The sequence below is a fragment of the Ictidomys tridecemlineatus genome, chromosome 2 (assembly GCF_052094955.1).
Source record: "Ictidomys tridecemlineatus isolate mIctTri1 chromosome 2, mIctTri1.hap1, whole genome shotgun sequence".
NCBI classification, from domain to species: domain Eukaryota; kingdom Metazoa; phylum Chordata; class Mammalia; order Rodentia; family Sciuridae; genus Ictidomys; species Ictidomys tridecemlineatus.
This window is the reverse complement of record NC_135478.1, coordinates 177,511,641-177,535,749: the sequence shown is the minus strand read 5'-3', so window position 1 is coordinate 177,535,749 and position 24,109 is coordinate 177,511,641. Positions and strand designations below refer to the sequence as shown.

Genomic DNA, 24,109 nt, shown 5'->3' with positions numbered 1-24,109 from the left:
CCAATGTCATATATGTGGTACACTATTAAGCAAAATGTCTTCATGCAGCATGTGGTTATATTGGGGAGTTATAATCATAAGGATCTTTTTTAACATAACTGGAAAAGATTACATAGGGAAGATATATATAAGAGCAAAGAGAATCCTTGCCTCATAAAGGCACTCCAGCATTTATAGATTGGGCAAAGCAATGGCTCCTACAAAGGAGACTGAGAAAAAAAAAAGATGAGATAGAAGGACATATCAAAGTAGTTTATAACCCCAAAGGGGGTGGGGTAGTCACCTGTGTGATGCTATTGAGAAGCTGAAGAATTTAAGGACTCAGAATAGACCCTTGCTATAGCAAGATTAAGGCCTTTGGAAACCTAAATGTGAAATAGTATTATTATTAATAATTAAAAAAGCATTATTAGAATTGATTGTAAGAGAAAGTAAGATGGACTTCTAGAATGAGAACACAAAGGGCTCTGCTGAACTAGCCCTCTTTAAAGCTGGTGAAAAGTATAAGAAAGGAACCTAACCACAATAGCAAATAGCATCTATTAAGCAAAAGTCTTAAGAAAATTTGTTAAGAAAGGCTACAGTCCATAATATTTGAACCAAAGACTGTTCCCTCATTTCCCTTTCCAATTCAGTGAGATAAAGCCTACTCTAGACTGCAGCCACCAAGGACATTGGGCTCCCTCTCTTCCCAGCTGCCAGCTGCAGGCTTTCTTCCTAGGAGGAGCAGGACCTCAGGGTTTATTCTCATGCCCTTAACTGCCTGTCACATAGGCTTACTCCAAGCTGAGTATGGTTAAAAAGTAGAAGTCCCTTGTTTTGCCCAGTCCACATTCAAGGAATGGCTCCCTGCACACATAGTGAGCTGAAAATACAGGGGCCCCATTAACCTATGCCTGGGCCTTTGAAGTTGTGATTTCCTGTCAGTAAATGCACAGTAAGAGCCACCACTGCTTCCCCCGCCCCGCTTCCATCAAGTGTTCAGTTCCTGGATTGAGAAGGTTTCACTCAAAATTTAGCTTCCACTTTCTGCCTGGTCACCTTCAGAGCTTGGCATAGAGATTTTGCCTGGAGGAGAAGCAGGCAGTAAAACAGCTCCTGATCTTTTCCCAAAGTAACTGTCTATATTTATAACAGCCTGGAAAAGTATAAGCCTAATAGCACTCTCTAAAACCTGGGCAGTTGTAAAGGCAATAGGGAGGTGATTTGTAGATCTAGTGAAGATACAGACTAGATTATAGATTAGCTAGTCTTCAGGAGAGTTCCAGGGAACAGGACAACTAGGAGTCCTCCTGGAATTAGAATGAATATCAACTATGACCTTAGAAACTGTTCTGTCAAAAGAGCTACAGTTAAATTGTATTCATTTGTAGAGGAGTTTATACCTACTGCATTGTTGAAAACTTAAGACAATCAATTAGTAGAGTTTAACATGAAGGTATGTTCAGGAAAAGCAAGGTGAAGTCTCAGGGTGACTTCTCATACCCAAACCTATATCTCACTGAGGAAAAGTATCACAGGCTTAACACTATGGGAAAGAGAATTAAAATAATCCAGCAAGTCACTAAATAAATAAGAAAGTAGCACTAATAAGCCCCAAGCCAGGAGATCAGTACCCAGAGTTGCTATAATATATTATCTACATTGTCCAGTTTCCAATAAAAGATTATGGAACATAAAGAAACATGAAAATTGACCTGCATATGAAAAATAAAACAAAAAACAAAACTCAAGGACACTGTGAGAGCAACTGGATGTTAGATTTAACAGAAAAAGATTTTGAAGTAGCTATTATTAAAGTGTTCAGAACTCAAGGAAAGCATGATTTAAAAGTGAGGAATATATGAGGACTACGTTGTATCACATAGAGGCTGCCAATAAGGAAAAATTATTTTTTAAAAAATAATGGAAATTATGGCATTGAAAAGCACAATAACTTAAATAAGAAACTGACTAGAGGAGGTCAACAATGGATTTGAACAGGCAGGAAAAAGAATTAGCTAACTCAAAGCTAGATCAATAGATATTATGCAAACCACAAAAACAGAAAAAGAATGAAAAAATAATAATAAACAGAGCCTTAACAAAAATGGGATACCTATAGCGATCTATGAGATTACCACAGGAGAGGAGAGAGAAAGGAGAAAGAAAAATATTCAAATAAATAATGACTGAAATCTTCCAAAATTTAATGAGAAGCAATAACCTACAATGTTCAGAAAGCTCAACAAACTCCAAGTTGGATTAATGAAAAAGATCTACAAACATCAGTGTAAAAATGTCTCTTGATATTAAGGGGTTTGCAAGAATGCTTAATAGGAACAACTTACTTTTTTTTTTTTGATACTTGCACAGCTTAAGGGCAGATTCAGAGACTATTTTACTAAAAGCTTTGAAATGAAAGTGAATTGGAAAAATCAGGATGCCAATTGAGAGCATCTTTGAGTGGATGGTAAAATTCATAAGACCTGTAGGCTGATGAAAAATCTGGTAGGAAAAAGTCACATATCTCCAATCACAATAAGGTCAAAGAATGTGTTCTTTAGAGTAAAATCTACCCTTATGGGAATGCAAAGCCTGACTCTTCTCTTTTTGAGCCATCTACTTTTTTTTCTCTTTGATGTTATTTTGTACTATTCACTTGTCATCTACTTGTTCTGCTCCTCTGTTTGGCAGACATAGCCAGGTATGGATTGACCTTTGTCAGGACTTTGCACTTGCTGTTCTCTCATAGAAAGCTCTTCCCCCGAAAAATCTAAGTAATTTGCTACCTCTTTTCCTTTAGGTCTTTGCAGTAAACTTTTCCTTGCCACATCCTATCGAAAATTGAATGGGGGTTGGGAGGAGAAAACAAATCTATTCTCTGTCTTCCTTGCTTTATTTTTCCTGTAGCACTTATCACTATCGTATTCCATATTGAACTCATTAAATTTATTTGTTTTTGTGTCTCTTTCTTGTGTAGAGGTATTCATACTTAATAAAAACTATGCTCACTGCTATATTTCCTGCACCTATTAAATAAAGATAAATATTATTAAGTAGAGACAATAATATTTGTGGGAAGAAGAAAGAAAAGGTGGGCTATATGAAAAGTTGTCCTCAGACTGGGACACCTTAAAAATAGAACAGTTCAAAATTTGGAAGTTCTTTAGTAAATCTAAAATAAAGATCATTGTAAATGTAAACTTTCACATACAAAACAGGTAATTCTTTCAAATACAGAACAGATTTTAGGAAAGTTACCTATGTTGACATTGTAGTCAACAGGGATTCTGCAGCAGATTTGGAGAACAAGAGTGTTAATACTATATTCAGGGGTCAGAATTTCTGCAGAATTGGAAAGAGCTTCTTAAGGACAACAGATAATAGGAGAAGACATTTATTTTATTATTTGTTGGTTGTTCAAAACATTACAAAGCTCTTGACATATCATATTTCATACATTTGATTCAAGTGGGTTGTGTACTCCCATTTTTACCCCAAATACAGATTGCAGAATCACATCGGTTACACATCCACGTTTTTACATAATGCCATATTACTGTCTGTTGTATTCTGCTACCTTTCCTATCCACTGATGACATGTAATTCAGTAAGAGAAGTGCCTTGAACAGATTTAGATACTAGCTCAACCCTGCTTCTGAGTGATCTTTGTATCTTTATCTGTTAGAGAAATTATAAAATTTGCACTTCACCTGTCCATTTTTCCACTAGACTATAAAACATTCTTTCATATATTTCTTCCCAGCACTTGTCAAAGTGCCTGGTGCATAGTATTCTCATTAAATATGTGTTGAGTGAAATACTTACTGAATGAGAACATATTAAGAGATAACTATGGAATTATGATGCAGGAGCCAAGAGCATTCTGACCTCTAGGCCTGTCAGTGGACCAGAGGGTGAGAAAGAGAGAAAGCCAGGTTTCATATACATGAAGAACAGGTCAGATATTGTCACTGTTAACATTTAAGATAAAGAGGAATTTGCCCTTTAAAAAAATGTTTTTGAAGAGCTGTTAGAAGGATCACAAATAGGAGATTTGAAAGTATCTTCAGTTTTCAATGAAAATATAATAAATTTGGATATTGTCAAAGGAAAGCTAACATCCAGTCATTTGGCTGCTAAATGAGAATGTAGAAATTGTTGGAGACTGAAATGTAAGGAGGAAAGAAATGTGTGTAGTAGATTAATTTTATTTTGTGAAGAATATTGTAAAACAAATTAGCTTAGGACTGCAGGTGAGGTTATTTGTGTAATCATAGGACTTTCGCAAATACTTTGCAGTTTGTCTTTGTTCTTTTCAGTAACACAAGGGAAAACTAATAATAGTCTAGATATGTACCTTTTCCTCTCAGTGAACTTTATGGAAGATGATGACAACTGTGAGTGAAAAGGGTTGAGCTAATGAGCAGGTCTCTTGTGTATGCTTGACACTCTATAAATAGGGCTTGGTAAGTAAAGGCATATTCTTCATTAGAATTAATAGATTCTTAAATATTATTATCTTAGTTTCAAGTGATAGATAATAGTAGGTACTTCTACATATTATATTACATTTATAGCTGGATCTAATGCATAAATTAAAATACTTATGTGATCCTTAGTAAACATTTAATCACGAAATATATTTATACAATTATGTATTTATTTGTTTGTTTATTTATTAGTATCAAGGATTGAACCCAGAGGTACTTAACCACTAAGCCACATCCCCAGCCCTTTTTACTTAATTTTTTATTCTGAAACAGGGTCTCTCTAAGTTGCTTAGAGCCTCACTAAGTTGCTGACGCTGTCTTTGATTTTGGGATCCTCTAGCCTCAGCCTCCTTAGACACTGACATGGGCCACCATACCTGGCTATTTATATATATTAAAAAAATATATTTTCTTTCTTTTTGCTAATATAGCTACTCTTATAGTAGATATATTTAAAAGGTATTTATTGCCTGATAACACTAGCATTTAGTATTGCAAATTTAAACTAATTTTTTAAAAATTTCATTTTCCACAGTCCAGAAAAGGCTTTGAAAGACTCACTACAACCCTATGAGGCTGCTTATCTCTCAAAATCCTTATCTCGACTCTTTGATCCTATCAACTTGGTTTTTCCTTCGAGTGGGCGTAATCCACCTTCCTCTGATGAACTTGATGGTATCATTAAAACTATATCAAGGTATGTATTTTTTTGTATAATGTCCTGCCTTTAGATGCCTGCCACATTTGTTATTGATGTAGCATGGCAGTGCATTTTGAATTTACCTCAAATTATCCAAGTAATTAGGTCTATAATTAAGAAGTCCTGCAGTGAATGAGTGTACACATAGTAAGTAGAGATTCCAATTAATGAAATTTACTCTAAAAATAGTCTATTATAATCTGTATCTTGCCAAAGTTGGAAAGTAGACCTAGCTTTTCCTATCATAGTAAATTCCTAATATCTCATAGCAAAGTAAGAATAAAAATAATTTTATTTGAGAAAACTAAAACATAACAGTTAGTGTTTTTTATCCTAAACCCAGAATTGAGAAACTAAAACATAACAGTTAGTGTTTTTTATCCTAAACCCAGAAGTGCTTTATCGCAAAAACAGGGTTCTAATCCTCATTAGCCTACTTGTATTTGCTATTTTAAGCTTTCTAAGTGAATGTGACAGCTTTTACAACTCTAAAAAAGGAAGGTATCCTAAGTGAGTTGCCACCTGAATGCTGGCAGGCAGTGTAATTATCCCTTAGCCTTTAGATGTGTGCATTTTAAAATGATCCAGATTAGTTTGCAGTTGAAACTATCAGTTCCTGTCACTGCTGCCAGGTTGTTTTGAGAATAAGCTTGTACATTTGAAATGGACATTTTAAGAAGGAAAACTAGTGGCTGGTTATTATTGGACCCAAGTGTAGAACTGTCTCAGTTATTTTAGACTATAAATTTGAAGATGGTGATTCTGAGGAATGGAAGAGTAAATCTAAAAAGCCACAGGTATTATACACATATCATCAGCTGCAAACACACTTATAAAGAGTCTAGATTGCCCAGCATCTTGGTCCTAAACCTCTTTGCTGTTAACTTACCTTGCTGGAGATTTGACTCTGTATTTTTTTTATCCTAAGGTCTGTTACCTGTTTAGCGTGCAGGTGATAAAAATACAGTCCTGGATTCAACTTGAGCTCATAAACCTATTTATGTAAACATTAAAGCAGCATCTCTCCTATGCCAGTTACATCTTGACAGTGGTGGTATAATAAAAAAATAATCAGGACTTTGAAGAAGCATACTGATGCCAGTGTTTAATACAATTTTAAAGTGAACATTAATAAAATTATGTCTCAGTACTATATGAGAGAGCACTTTTTGTCACACATAATATGCACTAATATTGTTCCAAACTCCTCCTGTTTCTTTAAGAAGATAATCTGGGAAGTATCAATATTCAGTCTACTTCAGAGATAATTGCTTTTCTAGCTTGCTTGTATATGGGTTTTCATGCAGTTTTTAACTTTTAGTATTCTTTTCATGGTCTTTGTAAAAATTTCACTATTTTTGGTTAGTCATGTTAGTTGTCAAATTAATTAATTGTTAAAGATGAAAATAAGCACAACAAGGAAATACTTAAAAGAATCCAAGTTTATAAAATTTCTAATTATAGCCATTATGCTTTTGATATGTTTTAAAAGGTGGTCTTTACAAAACAGCATCCATTGACATAATTTCTACAAAAACTGAATATCTTTATGTATCATGTGTAATTTATATTTTTAGACTATGTCCTTCAAAGGTCATCATTTCCATTCAAAAGCTGTCATTTCCTTGCAGATGTCTGTGATATGCAATGCCTCTAATTGCACTGATCAGTATTTGCAAGAGTGCTGCTTTTAAAATCTGTACACAATTCACTCTGTTAATCACAGACTGAACCCACACATGATGTGCTTTTATTAATGGGAAACTGGTCATTAACAAAGCTATATCTCAAAGCACTTTTTCCTAATGCTGAATTTAGGCGAGGTGAAGGATAAAACAATGTACCACTTCTTGGAAACAATCAGCAAAATGTATAAAAAGAAACACTGCATTGCGTATTGGGCTTATTAGGCTTATATGTTGTGCTTTACTTTGTTGATGAACATATTTTGCTAATATTAAAAATTGTTTTTGTTTTCTGCAGTGAACTAAATGTTGCTGCTGTTGATGTAAACCTCACATTAGCTGTGGCAAAAAATGTGGCAAAGACCATTCAGTTATATGGTGTAAAATCAGAGCAGCTTGTAAGTAGTTCCCTTTTCTGTAAGCTTTAATGATTTTGTTTAAAAGTACTAATTACGTAATACTTGACTAAACATAACTAACATCGTAAAAAATGAAGTAATCTATTTTTACCAATATATGAGTTGTTTAATTTGGTTCTGTAATAATTTTTAGGATAGCTTGTTTACAAGTTGACTGAAATAATTTGCATAAAATGATACTTGGTGGTAACTGTACTTAGAGCCTTCCTACTTGTAGTTCCAATGGAATGCCAAATTTTGTTTGCTATAACACAGTGCTGTTTTCTATTAAATTCTTCTTGTTGTCTTGACAAATAATTTAGAGGCATTTTTTTTAAACTTTGTTTATTAAAACCCAGCCATACAGAGAAATGGAAGTTCCTTGTAATCAATTAGATGACTAATTTTTCTCTCAAACTTTGTTTATAGATGCCTTATAATAATATTCATTGCTTTAAAAAACATGTTTTTTTGTTATAAATAAAATTCAGTATTATATCTAGAAAAATTTAATCTGGTTACTGAAAATGTCAGGGAAAAATGCCCTTATGAGATGGTTTCACTAGAGGAAAGAATCAGCATATGTACAGGAAATATCTTGCATTTTGGTGGTGGCAGGGGTGGGATAGAGGTTAGGCGGTAGTAATGGCGATATGTTTGGTAGAATTATTGCAAAAGACTTTGAAAACAGTCAGAATAATCTGAGAACAGTGGTGCATGCCTATAATCCCAACAACTCAGGAGGCTGAGGCAAAGGATTACAAAATTAAAGCCAGCCTCAGGAATTTAGAACTTGCCTTACAATAAAATTAAAAAGGAACGTGTTGTATCTCAGTGGTAGAATACTCCTGAGTTCAGATCTCAGTACCAAGAAGAAAAGAAGAAAAAAAAATCAAAACACATCAACTAACACACTTGAATTGATATTTTTGCTTAAATAGTCTGTGGCTCTAGGTTGCTTAGGCATATTTAACCTACAGTGATGAAGGTTGATGAAAAATCATTAAGTTTTTCATTTTTTTTAATAGAATTCTTAACCCCCCCCCCCAATTTTACTTTTCAACTTTCATTTTATTATATAAGGAAAGTCTTTATTGAATAAGATTACAAAAACAAACAAACATGTGCTTTATTTATTTATTTAGGTACTGGGGATTGAACCCAGGGATGGCTTGCCTCTGACCTACATCCTTAGTCCTTTTTTTAAAAATTATTTTTTATTTTGAGAGAGGATCTTGCTAAGTTGCTATGCCTTCACTAAGTTGCTGAGGCTGGCCTCAAACTTGAGATCCTCCTGTCTCAGTCTCAAGTGGCTGGGATGGAGCTGGGTGGCTGGGATTGAGCTAGGAATATGGCTCAGTGGTAGAACACTTGCCTATCATGTATGAGGCCCTGCATTGGGGCCCAGCACTGCAAAACAGGATCAAGTGGCTGGAATTATATGTGTGTACCATCATAGCTGGTATAATTTCAATAACATTTTGTGTTATTTAGTTCTTGGCTGTTAATAACACCATTCCTGCTATTCCTCTGTGTTTTTAAATTTGACGTGTTTTGTTCTTTGATCTTTCCATATTCTTACTCTTAAATATTTTTTTGGTGGTACTGGGAATTGAATCCAGGGCACCGAGCCTCCCCCATGCTAGGCAAGCATTCTTCCACTGAGTTACATCCCAGCCTTCATTATTCTTATTCTTTTAGAATAGTTTCACTAAAAACAGTTAGAGGAAATACTAAGTATTTGGTTGAAGAAAGAAAGAAAACAAATTTTTAAGTAGAATAACAACTTGTATATAAATGGAAATGTTGACTCGAGATTTGAAATGAAAGCTAAATCTTTAAATAGGGGATTCCTTTTACAGTTGAAAAATTAAAGTCTCAAATATACCAGGTTGAAAAGTGACAGAAATCAGATTATTAATGGGACGTTTAGATGCTAAGATAAAGGAAATCTAGAAATTTAAAGATAGGCATGCTTTCGAAGAGGGTGACTTGAAAATATAAGCTGAAATTAATTAATTAATTAATTTTTAGAGTTTTAAGGATATCAGTGAGATGGAGAAATACTATATAACATTAAGTGGGAAAAGTATGATACAAAACTGTGTGTGTTTTAGTCAGCTTTGCATTGTAACACCTGAAATTTAGAATGCCCAGCTATCTAGGCTCCAAAATTTATTTTCCTAAAAATTAGAAGTTTCCTGCTGCCAAATACTTTAAAATACTTAATTATAGCTTTAATATGTATCAGGAGAAAGACTCATGAGAGGATTTTCAAACTGCTTTTAACATTGTGGGTATAGTAGAGTATAACAAATAAATCACCTGTAAAGTGCATTTATATTCTTATAATAACAGATCAGAAATTATTTTTATCATTACATATATATTTTTCCCCAAACCTTTTCTGTTATTAATCATCAAAGACCTTCTTTATCCCTCCCTCCTTCCTTCCCTCCTTCCCTCCCTCCCTCCTTCCTTCCTTCCTCCCTCCCTCCCTTCCTTCCTTCCTTCCTTCCTCCCTCCCTCCCTTCCTTCCTTCCATGGTGAATCTGAAGTGGTATCAGAGCCTAGGATAGACTCATTCCCCCCACCCCCACCCCCGGTACCAGAGATTGAACTTAGGGGCACTTTAACCACTGAGCCACATCCCCAGCCCTATTTTGTATTTTATTTAGACACAAGATCTTACTGAGTTGCTTAGCGCCTCCCTTTTACTAAAGCTGGCTTTGAACTCAACGATCCTCCTGCCTCAGCCTCCAAGCCGCAGAGATAGATTTATTATTAAACACTGTATTCACTATAAGTCAGTCATGAATTGTGCAAATCCATTAACATATATTATCTGCATATTTTGTGATTTGCTTATTCACTCTACAAAATAACAGAGATCTATAACTACTATTTCAATACATGCATAATATATATTAATATATCATAGTTTATTAACTTTTATGCTCTTAATATATAGCTAGATGATAATTTAGTAGTTTAATTTTGAGATAAGAAGGGTTTAACACTGAATTCTCATGTGTGAATTCTAAGCAATAGGATATACATCCTCTAGTATGTGTTTTTTAGACCGTGTCATGAATGTCAGCTTTCTAGGTGAATTTTTGTAAAAATTAAGAGCACTGGTTTTTGGACTGTCTCCATTTAAAAATTCTTATTCATTTGCCTTGACAGCAATTGAGAAATTATAATCAATGTACTAAGTAGAATTTTGTGTTCAGAACACATAGTTATAGACATATAAACCATAGTGTTTTATGATTGAACTGAACAAATTATTTAATAGCAATGTATTGCTTATTTGTTTCTATAGTCTGAAATGTGCTTTACAGAAGAAAATAACACTAGACTTTATAATGGAAAGTTCAAATTTATGTTTTTCCTTGTCCTCAGTGTGTTAAAAAGAAATTAAAATTCACTATATAAGGGAACTGTTAGTGCACCTTTATAATTTATGGGAATGTAAGCTTTTTTGATAACAAAATTGTAGGTAAATAATAAGTATTCCTTTAAAAAGTGAATTATTACATATTTTTCAGCAGTAACTATTACCTTGTGATTTTAAGGAATCTAGAATCAGTGTAAATATCAAATGTTATGAACTATGAGAAAGTAAAATTGATATATAATTAGGTTGCAGACTGAAACAATAATAGGAGTGACTTTTTACAGAAGATTTCCATTTCAATACAAGTCAGTAGTTGTAGACACTAGGGTTTTGTTTTAAGGCCTTGTAAATATATACTTATTCTTTGTTTAATTTCATATGTAACTTGGAGACTTGGCATTCCCTTAATGGAAGAAAATTTGCATGTGTGTTATAATTGCTATAGTAATTTTATAATTTTGTTTTGTTTGTTTTTTACTTAATGATTTTAATTCATGTTAATATTATATTTTTTAATTGAGTTTTTATTGTTGTTGTTATTATTGAAGCTGTGGTCTTGCTCTGTTGCCGGGGCTGCCCTCTAGCTCCTGGGCTCAAGTGGTCCTCCTGCTTTTGCCTCCCAAGTAGCTGTGTAACTGGGACTACAGGCATACACCACTACGCCTGACTATTAGCCTTTGTCTAAACTACTAGGACTTCATTTAATGATACTATATTGTAAGGGACCGGCGAACGACGGAGGAAGAGACCACCAAGAGACCGACTCATGCAACAGCAAAAGGGGGTTTATTGCAGATCCAGCATGCTGGGGCTCTGTGCTCACTTAAGAAGGGAGAGCAGCCCAGAGCCCCGAGCAGGGGTTGAGCAGTGCTTAAGTACACATTTTGGGGAGGGGGGGGGCTTTGCATACATCAGAACAAATCATCATGAGGCTCAGGAAAATCAAACAACAACTCTCAAACATGATTAGTACATTCATTGGCGGGAACAGGTCGGGCTGGAGTGATAGGTCATTCCTAAGGAGGGGGATACATTCAAACTGATTGGTTTGGTCCCTGAGGTGCCTACTTGCCTAGCTGCACAGGGTCCAAGTTGTTAAACAGCTAAGTGGTCAGGGGGGATTATTTAATGGGCAGTCCCGGGAATTGTCCTAACAGCTACAGGAATTTCAGGCTCTGAGTGTAGCATAGAAAAGTTTCTATACCTGGTCCTTTACATTTTAACTCAGGCTTTGCAGCTTAGAAACTCTACAATACCTGGTCCTTTACATTTTAACTTCAGTTTCTTTTATCCTTTCAATATGCGTTGACCCCTTATCACATTCCTTAATTTTTGTTATTCCTGAACTTGTTTCATTACCACAACTAAATAATATTCAAAAAATATTTTCCATCATCTATTTTCCCTGCCTTTCTTATTAAAAATATTTCTATTAATTTTTTCCATTTTTCCAAAATTTGCTGTTTCTTTAGTCTATGAGTGAAATAAATCTTCCATACCCATCCTAGGAAATATAAGTGTTAGTTAAAGGCTTGGAAAAGAATTGAACAATTGGATCTTGCCCTGTAATTTTTCACTGCCATGTTAGCACTAGATGCAATCAAGATAATTTGATAAATAAGTTATTCAATTTTTCCAAGTGTTCTCATTGAGACAATTTGTCTGAATTACCTAGTCAATTTTTCACAGGAAGTGGAAATCTTAACATTGTAGAGCTGTTACATCCTCCCCCCCCTCCCCGCTTTCTTTCTTTATTTGTTTGTGTGCTTATTTTTTCATTTATTTGTTTGTTTGTTTTTGCACCAGAGATTTAACCCAGGGGTCTTAACCACTAAGCCATCTCCCCAGCCCTTTTTATTTTTCATTTTGAGGCAGAGTCTAGTTAAGTTAGTTCCTCACTAAGTTGCTGAGGAAGGTTTTGAACTTGGATCTTCCTGCCTCAGTCTTTCAAGTCTTACTGAGGGCTGGGGATGTGGTTCAAGCAGTAGCGCGCTTGCCTGGTATGCATGCGGCCCAGGTTCGATCCTCAGCACCACATTCAAACAAAGATGTTGTGTCTGCCGAAAACTAAAAAAAAATAAATATTAAAAATTCTGTCTCTCTCTCTCTCTCTTTTTCCTCTTTGAAAACAAACAAACAAAAAGTCTTACTGGGATTACAGGCATGTACCATCATACCTGGCTGTTACATCTTTTCAAGGATATTAGTGATCAAATAGAGCTTTTAATACTACTCCAAGTATGGAATATGATATAATTCCCTCAAAGTTGTAACAAAGTATATTTCTGGAAGAAGTTGTCAGCAGTTAGCCAAGATTAGGCTGTGCTTCACTATGAGTAGCCTCTACTACCCTAGCATAGCTGACACATAGATGCATGTAACAATAAAGGTGTAGCCATACTCACAAATAAGGTCTAAAGAAAACCTGCATTTACTAGATAAGGCTGCTATAGGTATGGACTTGCTACATGAGGCAAGATTGCCTTGCAAATGGAGCCAAGGCCTAACATGTTTTGGTTGGGCCTGCAGTGTACCAGTGTGACTAGATATCTCTGTTGCTAGCATTACATAAGGCTCTGAATTGAGAATTACAATAGGAATGATAGGGAGGGATATGTGAGTAAAGATGCCTCTATAAACCCCAGATATTAAGGACAAACTGACAGAGAACACAAGAAATACTAGCTTTGAAGAAAAATTAGGATACAAAGTTAAATTCAGTATATTCAAATTTAAAAGAGGTTATTTACATCTTAAAAGATATTGTTTTAGATTATAATTAACTTCATCAGACATAGGGTACTTTTGGGCAACTGACTTTTATTCAGCTCACTAGTATGAAGTTGTGCCTATTTAGAGTTTTCTCAGATATAGCTGAACGCTCAATAATAAAATGGTGACATATAGAAAAATTCTCTCTATGATAAGAACCAAGAAAATAATTTCTCCCTCTCTGGGAACATCTTTTTATCATTTTTCAATGTGTTAGGATATGAAGTGTTAGTCTGGCAGATCAGTGCATAGGTTTTATGGGATCTTTGAATCCCAGGAATTATATGATATGTAAATATTTACCTGGGAAATTGCTGCAACAGATTTCAAAGAAGCCTGTGATGCCTACTCTCACAATACCTGAAAAATATCTGGAAAATCCTCCTAAATATTTAGAAACTAAACAGCGTCCTTCTAAATGACTCATGGGTCAAAGAGAGGATTGGAAAAAAAAAAAACTTTGTTAAGATACAATTTTGTGTACCATAAAATTCATGCATTTGAAAAAAAATTTAATTGTGATAAAATGCACATGTTACAGTTTACCACCTAGCCAGGTGTAGTAATACACATCAAATACACATCAGTCCCAGATTCTCTGGAGACTGAGGTAGGAGGATTGCTGGAGCCCTTAAGTTTGTGGCCAGTCTGGGAAATATGGACCCTACTTAAAAAAAAAAAAAAAAATCCCCATCTCAATTGGTTTTAAGTGGACAATATATTCACATTGTTATGTAACTTATGTGTTCTGGTTACCAACTTGTCTGAGTCCAGTGAGACAGAACATACTCATATGCAATATATTGTGTAGAATGAATTAATTACTTAGAGATAAACAGCAAGGGACAACAGAAGCTTAGGATTCTTGGTAAACCAGTCCTCCAAGGATGAAGTCTCAATTGCATGTGTCCTACTTGCACCATGGATAAGGGCCTCTAAAGCATTTTATTCCTCAGGGTCTCTTGAAAAGATGGAAATTTTTAAAAAATATTTCGAACTACCTAAAAATGAAACATACCAACATTGATAGAATCTAGTTAACTCAGTAAGGTTCAGAGCATTAATCCTCATATTGGGAAGAAAAAGGTCTTAACTTAATGATCTTGTAATTTTTCACATAATGAATTAGAAAGGAAAGTAGTTGGGAATGTAGCACAGTATAGCACTTGCCTAGCATGCATGGAGACCCTGAATTCAATTCCCAGGCCTTCCCCCACCAAAGAGAGCAAATTAAAGAGAGAGAGCAAATTAAACCCATAACAGGTCAAAGGAGGGAAGTAATAAAATGAGAATAGAAATCAATCAAATTGAAAACACAAAACCAATAGAGAAGATCAGTGAAACAAAAATCTTATTTTAGAATTATAAATTAACTTCAGTGAAATTATTGTACTTAAAGTGTATAACTCCCCACACTATTTCTATTTATCATCTACAAACAGAAAATACAATTTGTTTTTGAAAATGCTTTAATGCCAGCAAAACATCAAAGTCTTAGGAATAATTTGACAAAATATGGGCGGGCTTCTACACTGAAAACTATACAATATTACTGAGAAAAATAAGAATTAGATAAGTGATGGTATATATCCTATTCATGCCTTAGATGATTCAATATTACAAGGATATCAATTCTTGTGAAATTAATATGTAGATTCGATGTAATTTCCATAAAAATCCTAACAGATTTTTTTTACAGAAATTGATAAGGTGATTCTAAGTTTACTATGGAAATGCAAAATGTGAAGAATAATAAAGACACGTTTTAAGAGAAACATTGTAGGAATATTTGATATTCTAGCTAATAAACTTTATTTAAAGTATTAGGGCCAGTGTAGATGGATAGAACATTGAACGAGAAAATAGCCCCACACATAAGTAGTTGGTTGTATCACCAGATCTTCCAGATTTGGGGACTACTTCTTCACCTTTTCCTACATGTCTGGATTCTTAGAAACTGACAGACTAAATACTAACTGTTCTTGCTTTCCCAGAGTTCCTTGTGACCCAGTCTGTATTCCTGAAACTATGTGACTTTAACCCTCAATCATGCTAGCCCTTGCCTTTATTCTGATCAATAGGGAAAACTTTAATGATTGGAATTAGAAGAAGAAATCTAACTCAAAGAGGAAGTATTGAATGGAAGAATTAATATCCAAAAAAATTGATCAACATGTAGGTAAATCTAAGCTTTAGTTTCTTAAAACAAAAACTAATAATGGCTGATATGGAATATAGAAATAGGTTTGAAATAAAATACAAGTCCACATTAAGGTGTCATGAATTTTAAAACTTCCTAAAATACTTTCAAAAACTTTTTGAAAAAAAGTTTATGTATATTATGTTAAAATACATAACAGTAGAATGTATTTTAACATATTATACATACATGGAGTATAATGTCCCATTCTTGTGGCTGTACATGATATGCAGTTACACTGGTTCTGTATTTATATATGAACATAGGAAAGTTATGTCCAATTTATTCTATTGACTACCCTTTCCTTCATTCCCCTTTGTCTAAAATATTTGTATTATTTAGAAGGATTATGAAGTCATAAGTACTTGAACTTAGGTTGATTGTTAATTTTTAACAATTTAATTATGACCTGAGATAATAAAAATAGAATGTATAACTTCTAACTAGTTTGGTGGCAAAAGGGGTAAAAAGAAAACTATCAGTACAATAAAAGGCTGAAAAGAAGGCAGAAGAAAAGAATAAAAGTAAAATGATGTATAGAAAGTTCATAATAAGGTGGTAAAATAAGTCTAAATGCATCATGCATCGTATTAAATATAAACAACTGGCCACTGACATTCAGATAGAAAATATGAATAAATTTAGCTTTGTGGAACATACCTAAAATATAAGGACAAATAGGGGATGAAAGTAAATAAATGGAGAAATATATTTCAGACAAATATTAATCAGAAAAAGACTGACATAACTATATTACCATCAGATAAAACTGACCTTGAGGCAAAGACATTAGGGATTGGAGATGGTCGCATGCTGAGAAAAGAAATAGTGTACTGAGAAGGCATAAGAATTATCATTGATATCAAAACCTCAAATTAATAATGCAAAAGTAGATACAATTACAGAGAGAAATTTACAAATCCTTTATAAAAATGGGAGGCTGTGATAGTGAGTGGGGTCATTCAGGCCACAGTAGAGTGATAAATCTTTAGACATTTCCTCTTGAGACTTTCTTAGGCAGTTATAGTAATTTATGGCAACCACAAACAAATATAATAGTGACATAGTTTGAAAAATAGATTTTTTAATATTTTTAGAGAAACAGTTGCTCTCAGGTAATTAACCTTTTTATTTTTTTCTAAACATTGCTATTAAAATTGATTTCTGGATAAAACTTAATTAACTTGGAGTTCAGTAATATGCTTTGTAGTTTTGACTTAAATTGAAATTTATTTATATATAAAGAAAGTAATAATTGCTGGATGTGATTGTACATACACGAAATCCCAGCTACTCAACAGGCTACACAGGAGTATTGCTTAAGCCTAGAAGTTTGAGACTGACTGAGCAACATAGGGTGATCTCCATCGCACACATGAACTTGCGTGTACACTTTCTCTCTCTCTCTCTCTCTCTCTCTCTCTCTCTCTCTCTCTCTCTCTCTCCTCTCTCTCTCTCTCTCTCTCTCTCTCTCTCTCTCTCTCTCTCTCTCTCTCTCTCTCTCTCTCTCTCTCTCTCTCTTTCTGCGTTTCCCCCCCCAGAGATTGAACCCAGAAGTACCTAACCACTTAGCCATAGTCCCAGACCCCTTTTTTTTTTTTTTTTGAGACAAAGTCTTGCTAAGTTGCTTAGGACCTTGTTTAGTTGCTGAGGCTGACCTCAAACTTATAATCCTCCTGCCTCAGCCTCCCAAGCCACTGGGATTATAGGTGTACACTGCCACACCCAGCCCCATCTCTTTATAAAAAAGGAATAATGCATGCTACAAAATTGTGTTGATTAACGTAGGCCTTAATAATAAGATATAATGATTTTAAGTGTTTAGTAGCAATGAGAGTAACAAACTTTTTTATCCTTCTATAGTTTGAAATTTAACCTGTATTATACTCAAGTTACTCTAAACCACAGGTCTTATTCTCTGTATTTTTTGTTGATTTATAAATTAATAGCCTTCATTATTCAAAACTGGGGAAAACATTTTATATATCTCATGGTAAATAGTTCTTATTCAAAGAAATAAAAATATGCAGACTTGTGACTGTTATTAACAAGGCCAACATTAAAAAGCCTGAGTTTGGTCATGAGTAGGTGGTAAATCCATGGGCTGTATCAAAACTTAAGGGTATTGGAAGGAAAATAAAGTCAAAGCTTTTGGGGAGTATCATATTAAATGATCTGTTTTTAGGAAATTGTTTGCTTCCCCACCCAGCATTAGTGCCAGGTGGAAATTTTCACTTGAAGGACAGGAACCTGGAGATGTAAAGGAAGTTAAAGAGAAAGATAGGTTGTTAGAATATCTCATAGCAGCAGGTTATCTGAACAGAAAGCTGTATTTCATTCCTGTGTGCTATTCTTGCTCATCTCTTATATAAAAACAAGATTTAATTTTGCTTCCTGCTGCTTTTTATATGTTAACTGTTCAAAAGGGAAATGTTTCAAGTGTTTTCTTTTTGAAAATGGATTTATTAAGGGTTTAGTCCAACATCAGGATATAACATTAATGCTGAATCTGTTCTATGCCTGTCTTTACTTTTTAAATAGCTGTGTCGTAACACTTTTTTTCAATCTAGTAGTCAAATATTTGATAAATTTAACAGTCTATAATATAGCTAAGAATGAGGAAGGAAAGGAAAATATCTTTTGAATGGCTAGACTTGATATCATAATGTCTGTATACAAAAGCATACACTTAAGTCACAGGAAAGTCTCCTCGCTTTAACACGGTTAGTTCTCTAGTTGTATACTTTAAGACATATTAGACTAAGATGAAGGGAGAGTATCAACAAGAGGTCAATAAAGAAAAGACTTACAACTTAGAAATAGGAGAAGGAGAAGCAAGCTTTAAAAGATTGTTACCTATAGCCATTAAATGATTGAAAGGGCAAGCAGCTATACATACTCTACTCAGTTCTAGTAAGTCATTTTTAAACAGAAGAGGTGTAATGCTCAAAAGTACTGCTCACTCTAACAGTAGTCAACATCTACAATGGTTAACTTAAGTAGAATTTGCCTTTATAAGATACAGTGAAACATAAACTATCGTGTGACATAATTGTAGAAAGGTTTCCTTGAAAATAGTTTCTGATGGTTTTAGCACCCAAGCAAATTAGTTTCATTCAAGGTAGGTTAAGTGGATTTCCCAGGGAAATGAGGAATTGCTATGTAAATCTATGAAATTGTCCCTTGCTGTCCATCTCCAGAAACACATTCTAAATCTGGACTCCAAATGTAATACAATTTCTGATGTTTTACCAATTATGTTTAATATTAGAAATATTTGATAATTTAATTGTAAGTACATCTATCTAAACATTATTTCTATTTTTATAGGATAATTGACATTATAATAAATCAAGTTATATTTAATAATAATTCTTATCTTATATTCTAATCTAAAACGGAGGAAATCTATGAAGAAAACATTTGATGTATAAACATAAATAAAAATCAGTTATTTTCATCAGTGTCACAGATGATTGATTGAAATGTACCTTAAAGAGATTTACTTTTTCCTAACAGTTTTGGAGTAACCAAAGCATTTTTTGCTTGTTTTGTTTTAAATCTTTATGGGATGGAAATTGTATACTTTAGAATTTTATAACCGACAAAATTATCTTGTATTATATTTTCTAAGTCTCTGAAACAACTGAACTTTTAAGTACTTGGTGGAATTCTGAAGTGCCTTTTACTGCTAATTTACTATTTTCTTCTTTACTCTTTCTCAACATTTTTACTTTATTTCTTGCCAAGGTCTCGGCTTGGCACAGAATCACGAGCCACCACACACTTGTAGATTCAAACAGCAATTCTTTATTCCCAAACTCACACCGGCCATCTACAAACATGTTCTGGGGAAATCCACAATCTGCCCGCACAATTTACCTACTAAATACTTTCTCTCCACAAGAACTCAGCAGAACTCAGGCAGCAGGCACACCCTACTCCCAGCAGCAATAATCTTCAACCTCCAACTTCCCTAAAACTCCTATTGTCTTAAACCAGGAATGCCCTAAACCCAAGGACCCGGATACTTCCTCAAACCTGCAGGATACACCCTAATCCTGGATCCACCCTGGTCATTGAGCAGAGTCACCTTTCTCAAACACACATGCAAGGTCACAGCAAATTTCCAAGGCAAGTCCATTTAACATGGGGTACGCTGGCAAGGATTTTGATGCGTCATTCCTACTTGGCAATGGCCCTCAGCAATTTCTTTTCATTCTTTTTGTGAGAGCAGATTACAACATAGATAAATCCTTTTTTTTTTTTTTTTTTTTTACTATTAACACTATAACATCTACCACTCTTCTTTATTCTATCAGGTGAATTGCCTAATATACCCAACGATTCCCTTATTCTAAGGTTTTCTTTATGCATATAATTTTCTGTATTATTTTCTTAGGATACATTTACAATGGAGGAATATATAAAGAAACAGCAGTTTTGAAGTGCTTGGAATTTATTCCCCTTAAGATTTCCTGATCTAGAATAACCATAGACTATGCCTGCATTCTACTAAATTTGGGATACACACAGACACAATGTACACACAAAAATGTGATGTATTATTATTGTTGTTGTTTTAAAGAAAAGCAGAAAGAGTAATACATGGCTCTCATGTTATCATTCCCATGCATGTCGAAGAGAACTATGAGTTGTGGCCTGCTATGCCTTCTCACCACAACAATCTGGGAAGTGACTAGAGATCTCTTGGATTTGGAATCTATAAGTAATCCCAGATTTACCTCATATCAGTACTTTGGACATATGCTATATGTCTAAAAGTTTAATGTAGGGGAAGTAAAGCTAGAATAAGAATTGACAACACTAGGGCTAGTAATCCACCTAGTAGGAATAGATTATAAAATTGCATAGGCAAATAGGAAATATTATTCTGGTTTAATGTGTTGCGTTGTGCTTACAGGATTTACAGGCATATAGTTGTCTGAGTCTTCTAATAGGTCTGAGGAGAATAAAACTAAGACTAATATAAAAATAAGGAGTATCAAGCCTAGGTATCTTCAATTGTATAGTAGGGGTGAAAAGGGATTTTTTTTTTAAATATTTTTTTAGTTGTAGATGGACACAACACCTTATTTGTTTATTTTATTTGTTTATTTTTATGTGGTGCTGGGAACGAACCCAGTAGTGAGAAGGTATTTTAATGAGATGCTGTAGATCAGGGATTACTAATAGTGTTAATGGGCCAAGCTATATGGGCAATGACCAAACAGACTTTATTTAGCCCAGGTCATGTAAGAAATGCTTCTCCCATGGGAAAGCCTCTGTACTCCTCAATAGTTGCTTAGCATAGCATGTTTGGCAACACAAAATGGCAATTTTTATACAATGTAAAAGTGTTCCCCATCTGGTCCCCATTTTTCTTGGACAATGTACCCTTTCAGAGATTGATTGTCTAGATGTTAGTAACCATTCTTTTTTTATTTTTAAGTTGTAGGTGGACACAATAACCTTTATTTTATTTATTTACATGTGGTGTTGAGGATCAAACCCAGGGCCTCACACATGCTAGGTGAGCACTGTATCACTGAGCCACAACCCCAGCCCACTATTCTTTAACTTGTACTCAACTAGGGACGTTTTGGCTGATTCCTCTTTCTGCTTATGATTTTAGATCTCATGACATTGTTTTTGAATCATAGTGACAACCACTAATGATTAATATGGTTTGGACTATAAAAGGTGTACTCAAACCCTGCAAGGGGGTCAGAGGGTGTAGACTTGCCTTGCCCCTTGGCCTACCAGCTGGTGGATCTGGACCACTGGCTAGTGAATAAAGGTTCTGTCTCCTGCTCTAAGATTAACTTGGTGATTTATTGCAATTTCACCTTACCAATAGAAGTCATCTTCTGGGTCAAATCTAAGAGATCTTTAGTCACATTTTGAAGTGCTGTGTTAAGATATCATGGCACAGTTGATTTTTGATGTTTTCTGCAACTTTGAGGGGGGGGAGTGATAATTTAGGAGTCATGCATTTTCTCTTTCTGCTTTTCATTAAAAGTATAACAGCAACATGGTGGCAGGGGTGTGGCTCAGCAGTAGAGTGCTTGCTTCCCATGTCGGAGGCACTGGGTTCAATCCTCAGCACCACATAAAAGTAAATAAACAAAATAAAGATACTGCGTCCATGTATAACTAAAAAAATATTTTTTAAAAAAGAATAACAGCAACAATAATAGCCTTTCTCTGTGTACATTTTTTTTTTGCTGTCAATCCCAAAATTGGATAAAAAGCATATATTAGATCAAAAGAATTCATCTTAATAGAAGTTTCAAATTAAAATTTAATTTGGCAGTTATAAAAACATGTTCGCTACTTTTGGAAAAATAAGCATAAAAATTCATCAGAACTTTATTTAAAGTTTTTCGTAATATCTGATTTGAGTATAAAAATGTTTACTTATTTTTATTCAGAAAAGCATTGTAGATTTGTATACATTTCACATTGTTCTGCTTCTCTAAATCTATGAAATTCTAATAGATTTTTTTCTTGAGTATTTTATGTGTACTTGCAGGGAAATAATCAGGATTATGAATAAATTCATGTGAAAAGGAGTTATCCTGTAGTCTTGCCATTCCCTTAACAGTAATGGAAATAAAAGATATATAGACCACCAGAAGTATTTCCATAATATCTGGAAAGTAGGTTACACTTTTCTAATTCAAAACTGATCTATGATGTGTTTTCTTGTTTTTGTTCTTAGACATTTTTATGAGTCAGCTTTATAACATCCCAGAAGTAGTTTTCAGGAAATTTTTTTGTATAGAAACTTAGAGCTATCATCCAACTCATTCCATGTATTATCAGTTTTCTTGTACCTTGAGACTTCAAGGTTGGTGATTAGAGAGAGATCTTGGTCATTAGTCCGCAAAATAACAATTATATAAAAACATTATTCATATTAACTATGTGGCTTTTCATTGTTTCAGGAATTCAGGCTCATCACTTGTTTCTCAGACATCAGATTTACCTGCTATTCCTAGTGAGCAGATGTACAGAATTTGAATTTCTAGAAAATATTTTATTCAGATACATAAATTTAAAAGGGAATAATATATTTTTATTTGTATGTAGGAACCATTTTAATTGTTATTAATGGATTTGTTTAGCTTTTGGATTCCCTCTCATTCTGTGTCTGTGTGTGTGTGTGTGTGTGTGAGAGAGAGAGAGAGAGAAAGAGAGAGAGAGACAGAGAGAGAGCGAACGCGCACGCACACGCGTGCACTTTAAAACTCAAATACAATTCTTCTGATTTCTGACATCCTTCCAGGCTGTATTGGAATTATATAATGTGATTTAATCATACATACATTTATCCTGTTTTAGAATATGGAATCTCCCACTTTTCCAGTCTCCCATTTCCCAGTGCTTTATAGCCAAAGCTGTATGCACTTTGGTGTAATTTCATTCATCTCAAATAAATTTAACTTTGAAAAAGCAACTGTTACTCTGGTCCTCCATGCATTCAGCAGATATATAAAGAATATTTGCTACTGTACAACACTTTGCAAAACATGTCTGTGAACTAGGAAAAAGTGAATTTTAAGGAATTCAAATGCAGGAAATGGCTGGAGACAATAAAAGTTAAAATTACTGAAGATGAGTGGAAGATTCTAAAGTAGTGAAAGTGCTTATTCTGTGCAAGATGCTTTGTTGCCATAGCTCAAATGGAGCAAAACTCACTGTAACTTCAGGGACAACTTCACCCTCATTTGATTCTGATCCCCACTCCTACTTTATACCTATAGTATAAACACAAAATTGTCCTGCAGATAAAAATTATAATACATTATATTGCTAAGGCATTTTGTACTTTGCACAGTATACTCTTATTTAAGCTTTATCATCAGTTCCATGTTATAGTTAAAGAAATTGAAGGTACAATACACTTGGCTAGCAAGCAACAGAAACAAGTCTCTTTAAACTTCTGAGTATGGTATTCCTTTTATTGTAGAACAATAGGAAAACTTCATCCAGTGGAATACCAATAGCATAAAAGAGAGAAAATGTATAAATACCAGAAACATTATGCTGAGTGAAAGAAGTTTTACATGCACATTAACAAGAACTTAATATGAAGTTATAGAATCAACAAACTAACAGTAGGGTGAAGTCAAAGGGAACATTTATGGTGGTATTTACAAGTTATTTTGAGATGTATGAAAAATATAAAACAGAGCCAAGTGTGGTGGTACATGCCTATAATCCTAGTATCCGGGGGCTGAAACAAGAGGATTACAAGTTAGGCCAGCCTGGGCAACTTACCAAGATCTTGTTTCAAAATTAAAAATAGAAGGGGGTATAGTTTGGTGGTAGAATTTCCCTGTGTTCAAAAACCTCTGTACCCTAGAAATAAATAAAAATAAAACTTATAAAGTAAGTTTTATAAAAGATTAATTGTGAAATCTGGATTTTCAATGAATGTTCATTTTATACTTTTTTAAACCTTTATTTATTT

At 34.2% G+C, this 24,109-nt stretch overlaps 1 protein-coding gene across 1 annotated transcript in view; it reads left to right on the top strand.

Moving 5' to 3' along the window:
• The window catches only part of Cog5 (component of oligomeric golgi complex 5), a 300,246-nt gene that overhangs the window by 220,498 nt on the left and 55,639 nt on the right, over positions 1-24,109 (top strand). Inside the window, exons 13-14 of the mRNA XM_005319450.5 lie at positions 5,011-5,172; positions 7,159-7,258. Of these exons, the coding sequence (XP_005319507.2) occupies positions 5,011-5,172; positions 7,159-7,258 (262 nt within the window). The remainder of the gene's footprint in view (positions 1-5,010; positions 5,173-7,158; positions 7,259-24,109) is intronic.